Below are 13,419 nucleotides of genomic sequence, written 5' to 3' on the forward strand. Positions count from 1 at the left end.
AGACAGGGAAAGGACCAACCATGGAACATGGATCATAAGATTAAGCAATTGAAAAATATATGTAGTGGTCATGGGCTGGAATCACCATCTTCAACTACTAGGTGAGTAGGGATAGCTCATGTGGTTGAAGGTTAAAGGAGCCACATAATTAGGAACTCACAAATAAGATCTCAACTAATATCAATTTCTCTATATATCAAAAAGAGACAAAGTCAAAATTGATAAACACTAAATGCAATTTTTTTTTTTCAATTATGTAATTTGTAGAAATTTAATTTCAACATATGATTGTGCCATAAATAAGGTTCACAAAAAGACATGTTTCAACTTAATCATTAAAAAACAAAACATTATACATTCAAAAATATTATTAAATTAAATTATCTAAACAAAATTTATTAAATTCTATCAATATTTTTTTAATTAATTAATTTTTAATCAAAATAAAATAAACCATAAAAAATGACTTTAATTAAAATAGAAAGATTTTTTTATTTAATCCATATAAATATGTGAAATGGAAATATTCAAAAGTAACCTAAAATTCACTACCTGTCAGTATGGATAACTCTGATTATAAAACCAATTGGTTTAAATTGTGAATCTAATTTGTAAGGAAAGCATAGTGTGGAAAATGCTCTCCTAACACCAATTCTAAGGGGAATCAAGAAAGTATGTCTTTAAATTCTTTTGTAGAACATTAAGATATACACAGACTAATGAAAAACTAATCACACATAAAACACTACAGAGAGTTAACACCAGATTTACGTGGGAAAACCCTTACGGGTAAAAAACCCACCACCAAAGAGAGATCACTTTATTCATAGTTAACAAAAGGTTACAATAAATTTACAGATCCTCTTCACAGGCATTTGCTCTCATTATATATATTCAGATCACAGTCATCACCTATGCAGAACATTCAAGCTTCCAATAGGACTCCACACTATACATCACACAGTACCCTCACTCACACCCCTGGTTACATCTTGGCAACATATATATCAGCCATCGATTACAACATATCGGTTAAGCATAACCGTTATGGAGTCCAACGGTCTGTCATTCAGTAACATCCATTCACCTAACCAACATTGCATTTTGGTTTCCTCTGGCTACTCTGATTACATTTGTCGAATGTAGTTCACACAACAGTTAGTCGCTCCAACCACTAGGAAGTCTAACCATCAACCGTCCTGTATTCACAACTCGTCCATTATCCCACATTCGTCAGGAAGTCGGGTCAGTTTGTATTCATATATACCAACAAGACCATCTTCAGTGTCCAAGTGTTTCACCTTTTGGACTTCGGTTTGAACACACACCCGTAGTTAATCTCTACTCCATCAACAATTGTAAAGACCACAAATACATTGCTCTATTCTCCCGATGAACCAGTAGACGACTTCACTAATGCGGCTCCAAACAGGTCGGCTCCATCGGCTCATCGGGATATCCTTCAACAGGTAGACCTGATCTCCCAATGACACCACAGTGACTCGATTGGGCCATTGGCATAGCTTCCATCTTGTCAACCCGATCACCCATATCAACCCGATTGCCGAAGGAAACCTCATCGAGTATCGATGTAGAAAACAACCAGTTCTCCTGATTTCTGATGATACCCCTTTCCTCTTTCTATGCTCTACCACATGGCACCCCCTGATTGGCTTTGGAGTCCCTTCCTTGCCACCTTAGCACGACCTCACTAACCGCCCAAAATGAAGCTCTTCTTTGTCACTGGGTCGCGTTGGATATTCTAACGAGCAGTTTCCCATCGCGACCTAGCAACCACCATTGGATCAACCTTGACCTGCTTGACCGTTATCTCACCTGGGCCGCTCACTTATGCTACGTGTCACTCCCTATTTAGCTTTGGAGTCCCTATCCTGCCACCTTAGCACGACCTCACTAACTGCCGGAATGAAGCTCTTCTTTGTCGCTGGGTAGCAATGGAAAGTCTAACGAGAAATTTCCCATCGCAACCTAGCGACCACCGTCAGATCTTCTGTGATCATCGTCTGATCTTCTTGATTTGCTCACCCGATAGCCGATCACAAGAAGAGGGTTCCAACGACCCATCAGCTTAACATGAACATTGCTACTCTGAAACCCGATGAAGAAGGATACATCATGTTCTCCAGTTGTTCCATCGAGGTAGGTTATTCTGATCAACTCGAACACAAATCAAGTTAATTCGAGGCACATTTCCAACAATCTCCCACTTGACAAGGAATTCACTGGACTGTCAAACACTTACAGATATAACTGAGAAACATGGACTCTAAATCCCATGAATGTTGATATACCACTCGATCATAAATCATTAGGAAATAGAATTCACTATGTGCATCATTGAGATACTTGCAGAGTAGTCACATCTCATTCATGGACATACCTACCTTCTACCATGCCACTGCCACTAGACACACATAGAAGCCATCCACTGAGAAAACCATATAATCTGTCTCACAGAAAAACACAACTCTATCTCCCAAGAATACAAAACTCTCGATCCAAAAAGGTCAACCGAATGTACCAACATTTGTCACAAACATAGCTGGAAAAGCACCTATAGAAAGTGCTAGCACATCCAACTATACATACCTCTATGGTATACTATAATTCCATGCATCCATGAGTACCTTTAACTGATAAACCCATGCCAAAACTCCAAATGAAAAACCACAATATCATGAAGTATCAAACAAATGATCAGTGTCCTCAAAACACAAAAATAACCAAGATCAATGTCAAAATTCCAACTATAGAATCAAGAACTTAAACATGACAACCATGATCTAAAACATCTCATCCAAAGAGATAGCATGATCCATATGAGCACCTCCACATCATGCCATAACTCTAAATCCATCTCAAGAGTGTACCATGACACAATAAAAACAACTTAACAAGAATAACATGTTAAAACAAAAATGGAACTTTATATCAGTTCACGATTACAATACCCCATACATATGAAAATAAGAATACATATAAAAATTCACCACCCCCTCTCCCCCTTGATTTTAACATTTTATTTATTTTTTGTATAGAAAAGTATTTCCTAATTTTAACACTTGAAACCATTTTAAATGACATTACAAAATAAGAGTGTCATAGGTGTAGAATGTATGTGGAAGTGAAAAGAAACACAACATAAATACACTCCCATAAATTTGACACTTTATAATTGAGTGCAAACACATGAACAACCCTTTGATTTTTGGCACTTTATAATTTTAATTCTTAGGAAAATGTTGCCAGTTATACACTTTAATATTTTTCAAAATTCCTACAAGTGAAAAAAATACAAAAATCATACAAAATTATCACATGCAAAAACATGGTTTGTACAATGGATGCCTTCTAATTGTGTATTGCAAGATCCGCATGCATTCAGCAAAGAATACACAACTTTCTGTAAGGTTTGTGCTTTCCAACAAGCCAAAGGCACCTAAACTAAAGGCTTGGACAATCTGTGATAATTGCTATGCAACCTCAATAGAAATGCAGCACATGAGAATTTTAAGTCACCACGTAGATAAAAAGAGATGCCAACATCGATCAAATGGAAGATCCAAACCATTTGGGTGATCTTTGAATCATCTTGGATCTCTAACTCAAACACTTTGTGTAAAGAACACACAAAAAGACAAAAAATCAAATCTCATTGTTAAAAAGAGATAATGTTTTTAATTAGAACTTACAAAATTATTAGACAAAATCCACTCCAAAATGAGGCTTTGATTCTACATAGAAATTCACAATCAACACTACATTGATCAAGCTAACACATGCTCAAGGTGCAGGAAATGATTAAACATTAAATTCACATAATTAGGTGAATACAAACATTTCATTAATCTCCCATGATGAAGCTTATAATAGATTCAACCCAATTTATAGTGCAAGGAGGGATAAACACGGCCAACTAGAATAGCAATTGTTATCTAGGATATAGGCATGCAACTTCAAGAAGCTATGAGTAACTAAATAAAAAACCTAAGAAATCTTAGCTAGAACATTATGTAGAATAAGAAAGATTCAAATACTAACACACTTTTCTTTATCTTTTGCTACATTGGGTTCTTTTTGATGGCTTATTTCCATTCATGATAATTGAAAGGTGTTAAAGAATTAATGGGTTTATTGGACTCCATGCTAAGTATATTTAGTTGCAAAACATTATTTGTAGAAGAAATACTAAAAGGAAATATGAGAGTGTTCAAAGATGTCCTTAATGGCACAACTCAAGACAGCTCCCCTTGATTAATATTAGGTGACCCCCATGGTTTTGGCACTTTATAGATTAGTGCATTTTACAATGCAACAAAGTCTAGTGCTTGGGAAATGTGAAAAAGTTAACTTTTGCAAAAAATGGTGTTCACTTTTGAGCTATTGATAAAATGTTATTACACAATCAGTTTCCTATAAATGAGCTATTTGATACACATGCACTAGAATTCAAATAAAAAAACCTATGAAGAGATAAACCTTTCCTTCCAACTACTCATTGAAGTGGACACGAAGTGAGTTCTGCAATGATTTTTTTATAAGGGATGATTGGCCTCTTGCCAATCGAGGCCTCATCCTTCATCTTTGATGGATGAAAATACAATATTTTATTGAAAACCATTAATTCCTCAAAGCAATTTTGCCCCTAATTTAAATAACCCTCTTACAAGCACTTTGATAGTTTATGTAAATGACTAGTTTGATGGTTAACCTTGACCACTAGTGGTCAACATCAAATGTTGTAGTTAGATTTAACAACCATAAAAAAAAAAACTTGGCAACACATAAAAACTACCTCGTGCCAAATTTAGAGCTCCTTGCGATTGTAGACTACATTAGAATGAACTTCCACCACCTCATACAACCTCCCTTGGATCAGTTTCATGCATAATAAAATACAACATGCAACATTGATGACAAGTAGATACATCAAGTAGCATCCCCAAATCCCTAACAATTTTTTGCTCCCCTTTGCAACATTCATCGACCACGAATCATATGTAGGAGGGCATGAAGAGAGGACTAAATTCTTATGTGTAGTACTATAAGACAAACAACCTTAAATTCAATGATACATAGGTAGCCTTTGTCATAAATTAGAAAGAAAAAACACATACGAACACATTACAAACCCAAGATTGCATGTAATTGATGTTTTTAAAATAAATTCATAGAAATAATCAAAATAACAATCAACTATAGCCATGCTATGGTCTACCAGGTTAATATTTCTAAGACCTTGCTTGAATGCTAGTATTAATGAGTTATGGAAGTCAAGTTCAATTTGTGAGAATGAAAACAACAATGCAATATAAGATTTGAATGAATGAATAAAAGTGTATATAATATACAAAGTATCATCACATATATAGGTAAGGTAGTAGGAGTAGGCAAGTTGGAAATAACAATGAATTATCCCTTCAAAGATGGAACACTTGGTAATTCATTTGACAAGTGTTCTATTGAGTGGCAAGTGTATGTAAGAGGTGTCTCCCAAAATGAGTACACATGTCTCAACCACATGAGGTGAGAGACAAAAATCTAAATACCTCTATGTAAACTTAAGCAACGTGAACAAGACCCTCTCTATGTAGGCTAAAGGCTAACTAGTTTGATAAAGTCACCATTTACACCAACAAGATACACACACATCCAAATAAGTTAATAACAATCCTCAACTATGATATGACATATCAAAATTAATGAAATGAGATATAACATTGTATACTTATGGGCAACATCTCATAGGAAAAAAAAGTTAAAATTTCAAAAGTCAAATAATTAAACTATCATACAATGTAAAATCAAATTAAGTCTCATATATATAAATATCGTCAAAATAGATTGAAATGTAGCATCATAATAAAATACTTAAAAACTAGGTTAAAAAAAGGGTAATTATATGAATAGGACTTACCTCCTCTCTCCTTCGATTAGGCTAACTAGAAACCATCAATGAGGTGAGAATAAATAATAATTCACAACTATGATGATTTTTCCAAGTGTTCACAAGATTGTCTAGAGTCTTGCATGACTTGGGTATGAGAGAAATATTGGTTTACGTATAGAAACATCTTAATAATCCTATGAATTAATTAAGAAAATTCTAACCTATTTCATGTTGGAAAATATACATATTTTTATGTACACTCACTACACATATCAAACTATGTTTTATAGTAATAATTATTGAAGAAAATACCAATTAGAAATAAAAATCAATTCACATATACACAATTAATTTTTTTTTATATTATTCTTATGATGCATAGAATCTATTAAAAAACATCTATCACATAGATCACATCACACTAATGTATTCTCGTTTTTATATAATAAACTATGAATGCCATGCATACACATTCAAATAAGCTCACTATAATAATCAATTATAATATGACATATTGCAAGATACCACATCATATATCTATTACTAACATCTCATAGCATAATATATGAAAACAATACACTTGAAGCATCTCAAATCATATAATAAGATATTACATAATGTAAAATGACTTGAAGCCCCATACCTATAAATGTATCAAAATGGAACAATGTAACAATATAGTAATATTCTTGTAAAATAGGTATAATAAGATTAAGAACATAAGTAGAATTTACTTTATTTTTATTCTTATTTGTATCTTATTTGTATCTCTACACATCACCAATGATAAATAGGCCTTAGATACATAATTTGAATAGATTAGTTTTATAGTCATAAAAGTGATCCACCATGATAAGAATTGAAATTAAAAAATAAATGCATTTATATCACAAAAAATAAACATAATGAAATCTAAAATCTAGAAAAGTTAGTCTTCATAGACTATGGAAACTCTTGTGTACTAGCACTATTTTGTTAGTCATTAATTTCCTGTATATCAACAAATCACTTAAAACCATATGACACATAATATTCACATTGAATTTTCATATAAGTACCTTTTATTTATTAATTTAATTATTGTATATATTTCAACACTTCATTTCAAATAATTTCTTACATTTACTAGATCAATCATGACTAAATTATTTGATGTTATTTCTTAATCATTTTGCATCTACGTAAGGTTATATTTTATTTTTCTTCTCACCTATTAGATGAAGAAGAATTAAAAACTTATCTTTTATCTTAACTAAGTAGAAATATAGATTATGTTTTTTTTTATGGTTTATTTTATTTTCATTATAAATGTAATTATCCAATTTTATTCTTATTGATATATTAATAATATTGAAAAAAACTAACAAGATTTTCTTAAACATTTTGATTTAAAAGACCTTTTCAAATATATAATATGATCTTCCCAATACTTCATTTGAAACATATTTGTTTGTTATACATTATTTTTGAGTCTTATTCATGATTCTATCACATTGAAAAAATGCATTCCTTCACGACTAGAATAACTTAATTACATTTATTAAATATCAAGCTCAACCTTACCTTAATATATATGTAGAGTGCATACTTAAAATTATGAAAATATTGATAGAAAGTCTTACTAGTAACACAAACTTAGGGCTATTATTGGGTCTATTTCCAAACATAAGTTACATATTAACCACAAGTACATTAAGAAAAAGTCATAGAGAAAATTTTATTCTCTGACTTTTATTTGTACTATCTTTTTATGTTCTGCTTGTTCTATACATGTAGTTTCTTTGTTTCTTCGGATAACCAAGAACATAATTCCAACCACATATACTAACATAAGTGGGAAAACTAGTAATTCTATGAATATTGATGCTACTTTCGGTAGATTGTTGTGAATTAGTGAAGCTAAGAATCCCACACTAAGGTAATACATGTTTATGGCTATGAGTGCTGTTCCAACAATCCAAGCAAAAATTGTAACCTACAAGAAGACAAATTTTGAAAAGTTAATAAATCATATAAAAAAAAATTAATTATACTTTTCAAAAGATATTGTTACTTACTATAATCGAATTTTTATGAGGGCCCATCTTTATATCACTGCTAGTGAACTTCAACAAAGGAATCAAAGCAAATGGCAGCTCAAATGATAAGATCATCCAGACAAACCATATGAAAAAGATAAATAAGAATGCCACACAAAAATATCATCCAAAATTAAACAATTAAAAAAAAAAAAAATATATATATATATATATATATATATATATATATATATATAACCCCAATTAAACCCAAAGATCTTTATGAAACATGAATATATTAATAATTAGTGATTTCATAGATTGTAGATGCCAATTATCTAAGAAATGATTTATTTAATATTTTAATAATATTTAGTATTTCTTTTTCATATTAAGTTTAACAGGCATCAAATAATGATTAAAACACATTTTAAATTCTGTATTGTTTAATTTGTATAATAAGATTTACACAAATATTAATAAAAGCAATTTTATATAAGATATAATTTGATTTTAAAGACGTGTCATTTTTTCATTTTTCTGTTTACAACTAGAATTGAAAATTTTTCCATTTAATGATGTTTAACTTTTTGAATCACTGTTCCAGATCAGACTCCACCATCCATCATCATCAAGATAGTGAGTCAAAAAAATAGAAAAAATCTATTCTTTAGCTCACTATCTTGATAATAGATCGTAGTGTATGATGGGAAATGATAAACATAATTGAATTTATAAGCGAAACCTTAAGGTCTTTTAATTTTTTTTAATTGTTTTTTTTCAAATTGTAATAGATCATTGAAAACATACCGAACAAATGATAATTAGTTGTCCTGCGCCAGAACCGCCACTAATGATAGCAACTGCAAGACTTGGAACAATTGCGATGCTCCGTGTTATCATATTCTGCTTCCATGCTGTCATATGCATCTTCAGAAAACCCTGCATTTTTCATTCAAAACTCTTCAAGATTAAATTTTACCATATTGCATGCAAAAATAAATTGTCTTTTGAGTAATGCTATGCAAAGGATTATAAGTGTAAGTTATGTTAAATAAAAATGGTCTTCACCTGCATCACATACTGAGCTGCGTAAGTTCCAGTGATAGTTGAACTTTGCCCCGATGCAAGCAACGCCACTGCAAATATTTTAGAACTCCATTTCCCTAATACATTCTTCAAATGTCCAACAAAAATTCATTCAAAATTCAGTCTTCAATTTTTGGGAGGCTACTTTGTCAGTTTTGGTTAGTATTCTGTTTAGAAACAAATCAAAGTAAATTAATTGAATATTTTTACAGATTAATGTTATTAGATTTTATGATCTATATTAATATCATTTAATTATAATATATGTCGTGGTTTCTTGTTTTTCTTTTGCTTGCTTGGTTTTTTTTATGGATGATCTTTTGGCTCGGCTTCATTTTGGTTCCATCTGATTCTCATTATGATATGCTCACTTAAAATGGTTTCATTTCTTGTTTTGTGTCTCATACTAATAAATGGTTTGGAGAATTGTTCTGTGTAGCCAGGGGTGGTTCGAGCATGTTCTTTTTTGACTGTTCTAAAATTGTTGATATCTTTTTGTATGCCTTTTATGGCAGTTTTTTTTGTATCTAAGGGAAATATTTTGTAATATGGAGAGGGGTATTTTGGATTCATCATCAAAATGTTTAAAAAGTGCAAAAAAAATTAAAATTACAAATTACAAATAACTTACAATTTTACTCTTTTTGTACTTTCTAAATATTATGATGGATCAGAATGCCATCAGAAAATTAAACTAAAAAATCACACAAACAAATCTAAAAACAATTAAATAATATTTTTAAGAATTTCTTTATAATAAAAGACATTCTGAAAGAGAGAATGGAAGTGGACGTACCTTTAAAAGAAAAGGGGCATTTTGGAGGTTCATGTCCTTACATTTCTGTGCATCTTCCCAAGATATATTTGGCATGAAGCAAATTGATCCACTCACAGCCAGTATTGCCACGTTGATCAGGAAGGCCACAAATAGAGCAAAGGCGCTCTCTATGAAAAAATATCTGCATGCTGACTGTCATTTTTTAAACACAAGAACACACATGGGTGATTATTTTATTGGTTGGGCTCTGCAATTCAATTCATAAGGTTACAACTTACTTACATTGATTCCTGAAACAGAAGTGGGTATTTTCCTTGAAAGAACCAAGGCTGAATGGAGAAACAAGTTGTGCCTAACCATCACATAAACTCCATTTTCAGTTTGGGTATTTGGCAAATATCTCAAAAATTTTGCAAGAGAAAAAAATGGACTGAGACTTACGGCATAACAAGGGCACCAAAGAGAGAGATTGCAAGACCAGTTGCCCCATTTCCTTTTAACTGAGGAACAAACATCCCTTTCAACACTCCTATGGAGTCTGGCTTTGCATTTCCAAGCTCCCCAAAGAAGCAGGCAGCCATTGCAAATATCAGAACTGTTATAACAGACTCCAATTTCCTGGTCTGTAAGACCATAATTTTTTAAGCTGGAATTCTCAGACAAATCAAAAACAAGATATATATATATATATATACCAAGATGGGGAAAAGACAGTTTTAGATAAGGATTGAGATTGATTACCCCATATCTCTGCAATCCAAGGAGGAGGAGAGTACTGAGCCCTGTTATAAGAACTCCAGCCCATATTGGTATACGAAACAGCAGATATAGTGCAAAAGCTGTTCCAATTACTGATATGGAGCAAGAGAATGGAAAAAGAAATTAGGTGGACAAATGATCTAAATAAGTGAAATAAGTAAGTGGAATTTAAAAATAACTATTTAATATTGGATTAGTAAAATTCACCATTTTAGAAGTTGACTTTGTTATATCACTTAAGATTGATATAGTAATCAAAAATAAAATGTGGTGGGGGTGGCATATAAGATAATGGCCACGCTTTGTGGGTTAGAATTATAATTTAAACCTTCTTTGATAATTCTGATTTTATTTTATGTAGAAATGTTTTTTTTATATATGACAGTAAAATTTACAATTAAATAATATTTCTATTTCTAAATAATTATAGATGTATTTTTAAATATATAATTTATAATATAATTCTATATTTTAAAAATTTACTGATAAAAAGTACTACCTCAACTAACAAATTATAACAGTATACCCCTGTTTATGTGGAGACCAAGCCCAACATGCAAAACGGGGAGGAACTATGTATAGATGGTATAACTTGATACAATCCAAAACATTTATACGTATAGATGTGTAATGGCAAACCTTCAGGTATGTCGGATGCAATCACTGCCACTTCTGCCAGCACCCACAGTATGTAATTTAGTTTTTTAGGGTATTCTGTTCTGCAGTGTTCTGCAAGGTGCTTGCCTGCAACACAAAATAAGAAATTATAATTTTTTATTAAAAAAAAATTATTCATAATTATGATGTTTGATCCAAATATAGTCTGAGATGGATCAAGAAATTATAATTTTTATAAAAAAAATTTATTCATAAATTATGATGTTTGATCCAAATATAGTCTGAGATGGATCAAAAAGTTTGATCCCAAATAATATGAAATAGATTATATAATTTGATCTGAAATATAATATAAAATAGATCATAAAGTTTGATCCCAAATAATATGAAATAGACTATATAATTTGATCTGAAATATAATATAAAATAGATCATAAAGTTTGATCCCAAATAATATGAAATAGATTATATAATTTGATCTAAAATATAATGTAAAATAGATCATAAAATTTGATTCCCACATATATAAAAGAACTTACACTTCAAATTCAAAAACATCTCTTACTAATTCTGAATTATCTAATGACTAAAACTAATGGGTAGACTTTTTTCCATGAAACTAACCTGTGGCTACTCCCAAATTGGCTGCTCTAGACTGAATAACCAATGCAAAACTACAGGCCAAAAGAATGACCCAAACGAGCTGCAAGAATAATGTACAATCCACCTAATCATTAAGCCAAATCTGAGGAGTAAAACTTATAAATGTTTGATCACCTCACCATTATGGGCCAAAGCTAAGGTGATTGCAATATACCTCATACTGGTACTTTGCACCTGCCTCTAAATCTGATTCCACTGAAGAACACAACAGAAGCAAGCAATCAAATAATCTATTAGTGATATGGACAGAAAAATACACAATAGTTACTTATCTAAAGGAGGAAAAGTCTACTGACAGTTGGCAGGATCCAAGTAGGCAATGGACACAAGAAAACCTGGCCCAACGTACTTTATGAACTTCTTCCACACGCTTTCCTGCAAGTTAGTTCTCACAGTATATTAGTTAGAAGACACAACCTAATATTTTTATTTTATTTTATTTCTTAGACTATAAAAATTGGATATCATCTTTTATAATTTGCAGTGTATAGAGTAAACTTCAATTTTTTTAATGTGATTGGTGACACACCCTCCGCTACTACATGGATTGGGGAAAAACTGGACCTCTGAGGAGAAACTCAGTACCACATGGACTGGAGGAAGACTGGACCTTGAAGGAGAAACTTAGAAACTGAGCTCTAAGAAATACAGGTTCATATATTAAATTTATAAGCACGTACATAATAAATTCTATGTCCACTGTAACATAGAGTTAGCTGCAGCATTTAAAATAGATAGGTGAGATAAGATTGGCATAGACAGTTTAGGCAGCAGAATTCCACGCTTAGTCAATTGGAGACTATGTGAGGGGTTCTCCTGGTTTGTACAGACAACTAGGTTAGATGATAACTAATTTACCTATTCCAACATCTTTGACCTCCTGCCTACCATAGGAAGCTCTCGCCAATCAAACCAAATCCCAACATCCTTGACCTCCTGCCTACCATAGAAAACTCTCGCCAATCAAATCAAACCCCAGCTCCACAGACAAATACTTTTATACTAGAATGAAAGCTTATAAAAAGATTATAATATTTATAACTAAAAGTCAAATGTAAGTAAATGATGCAGCATACTCTAGTTCTACTTTTCCAAATGTTTGAATAAATAATTGAATTCAATTCAATGGAAGTAACAGACCTCATTAGCAGAAGTCTCAACCTGATTGTCCTTAATCTCCTTACCTCATTAGCAGAAGTCTCAACCTGATTGTCCTTAATCTCCTTAGTGGGAGTGGGAGTGGGAGTAGGAGTAGGAGTGGGAGTCCCAAGGACTACCTCCAATTGCCCACCTGATCTTTCCACTGCTTCCTCGGCCATTGAACTTTTGATTTATAAATTCTGCAAAGAACATTAACAATCCCAAATTTCTGCAATTTGTCACAAGAATGAAGCTTCAGCTTGCACTGCATTTATTCTCACACAAATAGAATTTAATGCTCACTGTCAATTTACTTTTAGGCAAACTTGATCTTAAGTTATTTTATAAACTTTCTTTAAATAAATTGACAACAATTTTTTTTTAAAATTCTATTGCGTAATTGAAGTATACTGGGGGAGTTGGCATCTCGGGAAAGGTGTAAT

The 13,419-nt window shown here is 31.9% G+C and overlaps 1 protein-coding gene across 1 annotated transcript; it reads right to left on the reverse strand.

The window, feature by feature from the left end:
- Positions 1 to 7,628: 7,628 nt before the first annotated feature.
- Positions 7,629 to 13,155, reverse strand: LOC131029646 (metal transporter Nramp7.2-like). Its single transcript, XM_059208814.1, has 13 exons — positions 12,977 to 13,155; positions 12,133 to 12,224; positions 11,991 to 12,031; positions 11,798 to 11,876; positions 11,195 to 11,299; positions 10,538 to 10,647; positions 10,238 to 10,419; positions 10,079 to 10,148; positions 9,815 to 9,988; positions 9,001 to 9,105; positions 8,741 to 8,871; positions 7,969 to 8,065; positions 7,629 to 7,886 (listed from the first exon to the last, which is right to left on the reverse strand). Exons 1-13 carry the CDS (start codon positions 13,153 to 13,155, stop codon positions 7,629 to 7,631), a joined length of 1,623 nt encoding a protein of 540 aa, XP_059064797.1.
- Between the last annotated feature and the right edge of the window lie 264 nt (positions 13,156 to 13,419).

This window comes from Cryptomeria japonica, chromosome 7 (genome assembly GCF_030272615.1).
Source record: "Cryptomeria japonica chromosome 7, Sugi_1.0, whole genome shotgun sequence".
Classification (NCBI taxonomy): domain Eukaryota; kingdom Viridiplantae; phylum Streptophyta; class Pinopsida; order Cupressales; family Cupressaceae; genus Cryptomeria; species Cryptomeria japonica.

Bases quoted from the DNA above. Each gene is read 5' to 3' on its own strand.
- LOC131029646 (XM_059208814.1), bottom strand. From the start codon at position 13,155: ATGGCCGAGGAAGCAGTGGAAAGATCAGGTGGGCAATTGGAGGTAGTC. The intron at 12,225-12,976 runs GTCTGTTACTTC...ATATACTGTGAG, and splicing joins TTGAGACTTCTGCTAATGAG to AACTAACTTGCAGGAAAGCG. The intron at 10,149-10,237 runs GTAAGTCTCAGT...TGTGATGGTTAG, and splicing joins TTTGGTGCCCTTGTTATGCC to GCACAACTTGTTTCTCCATT.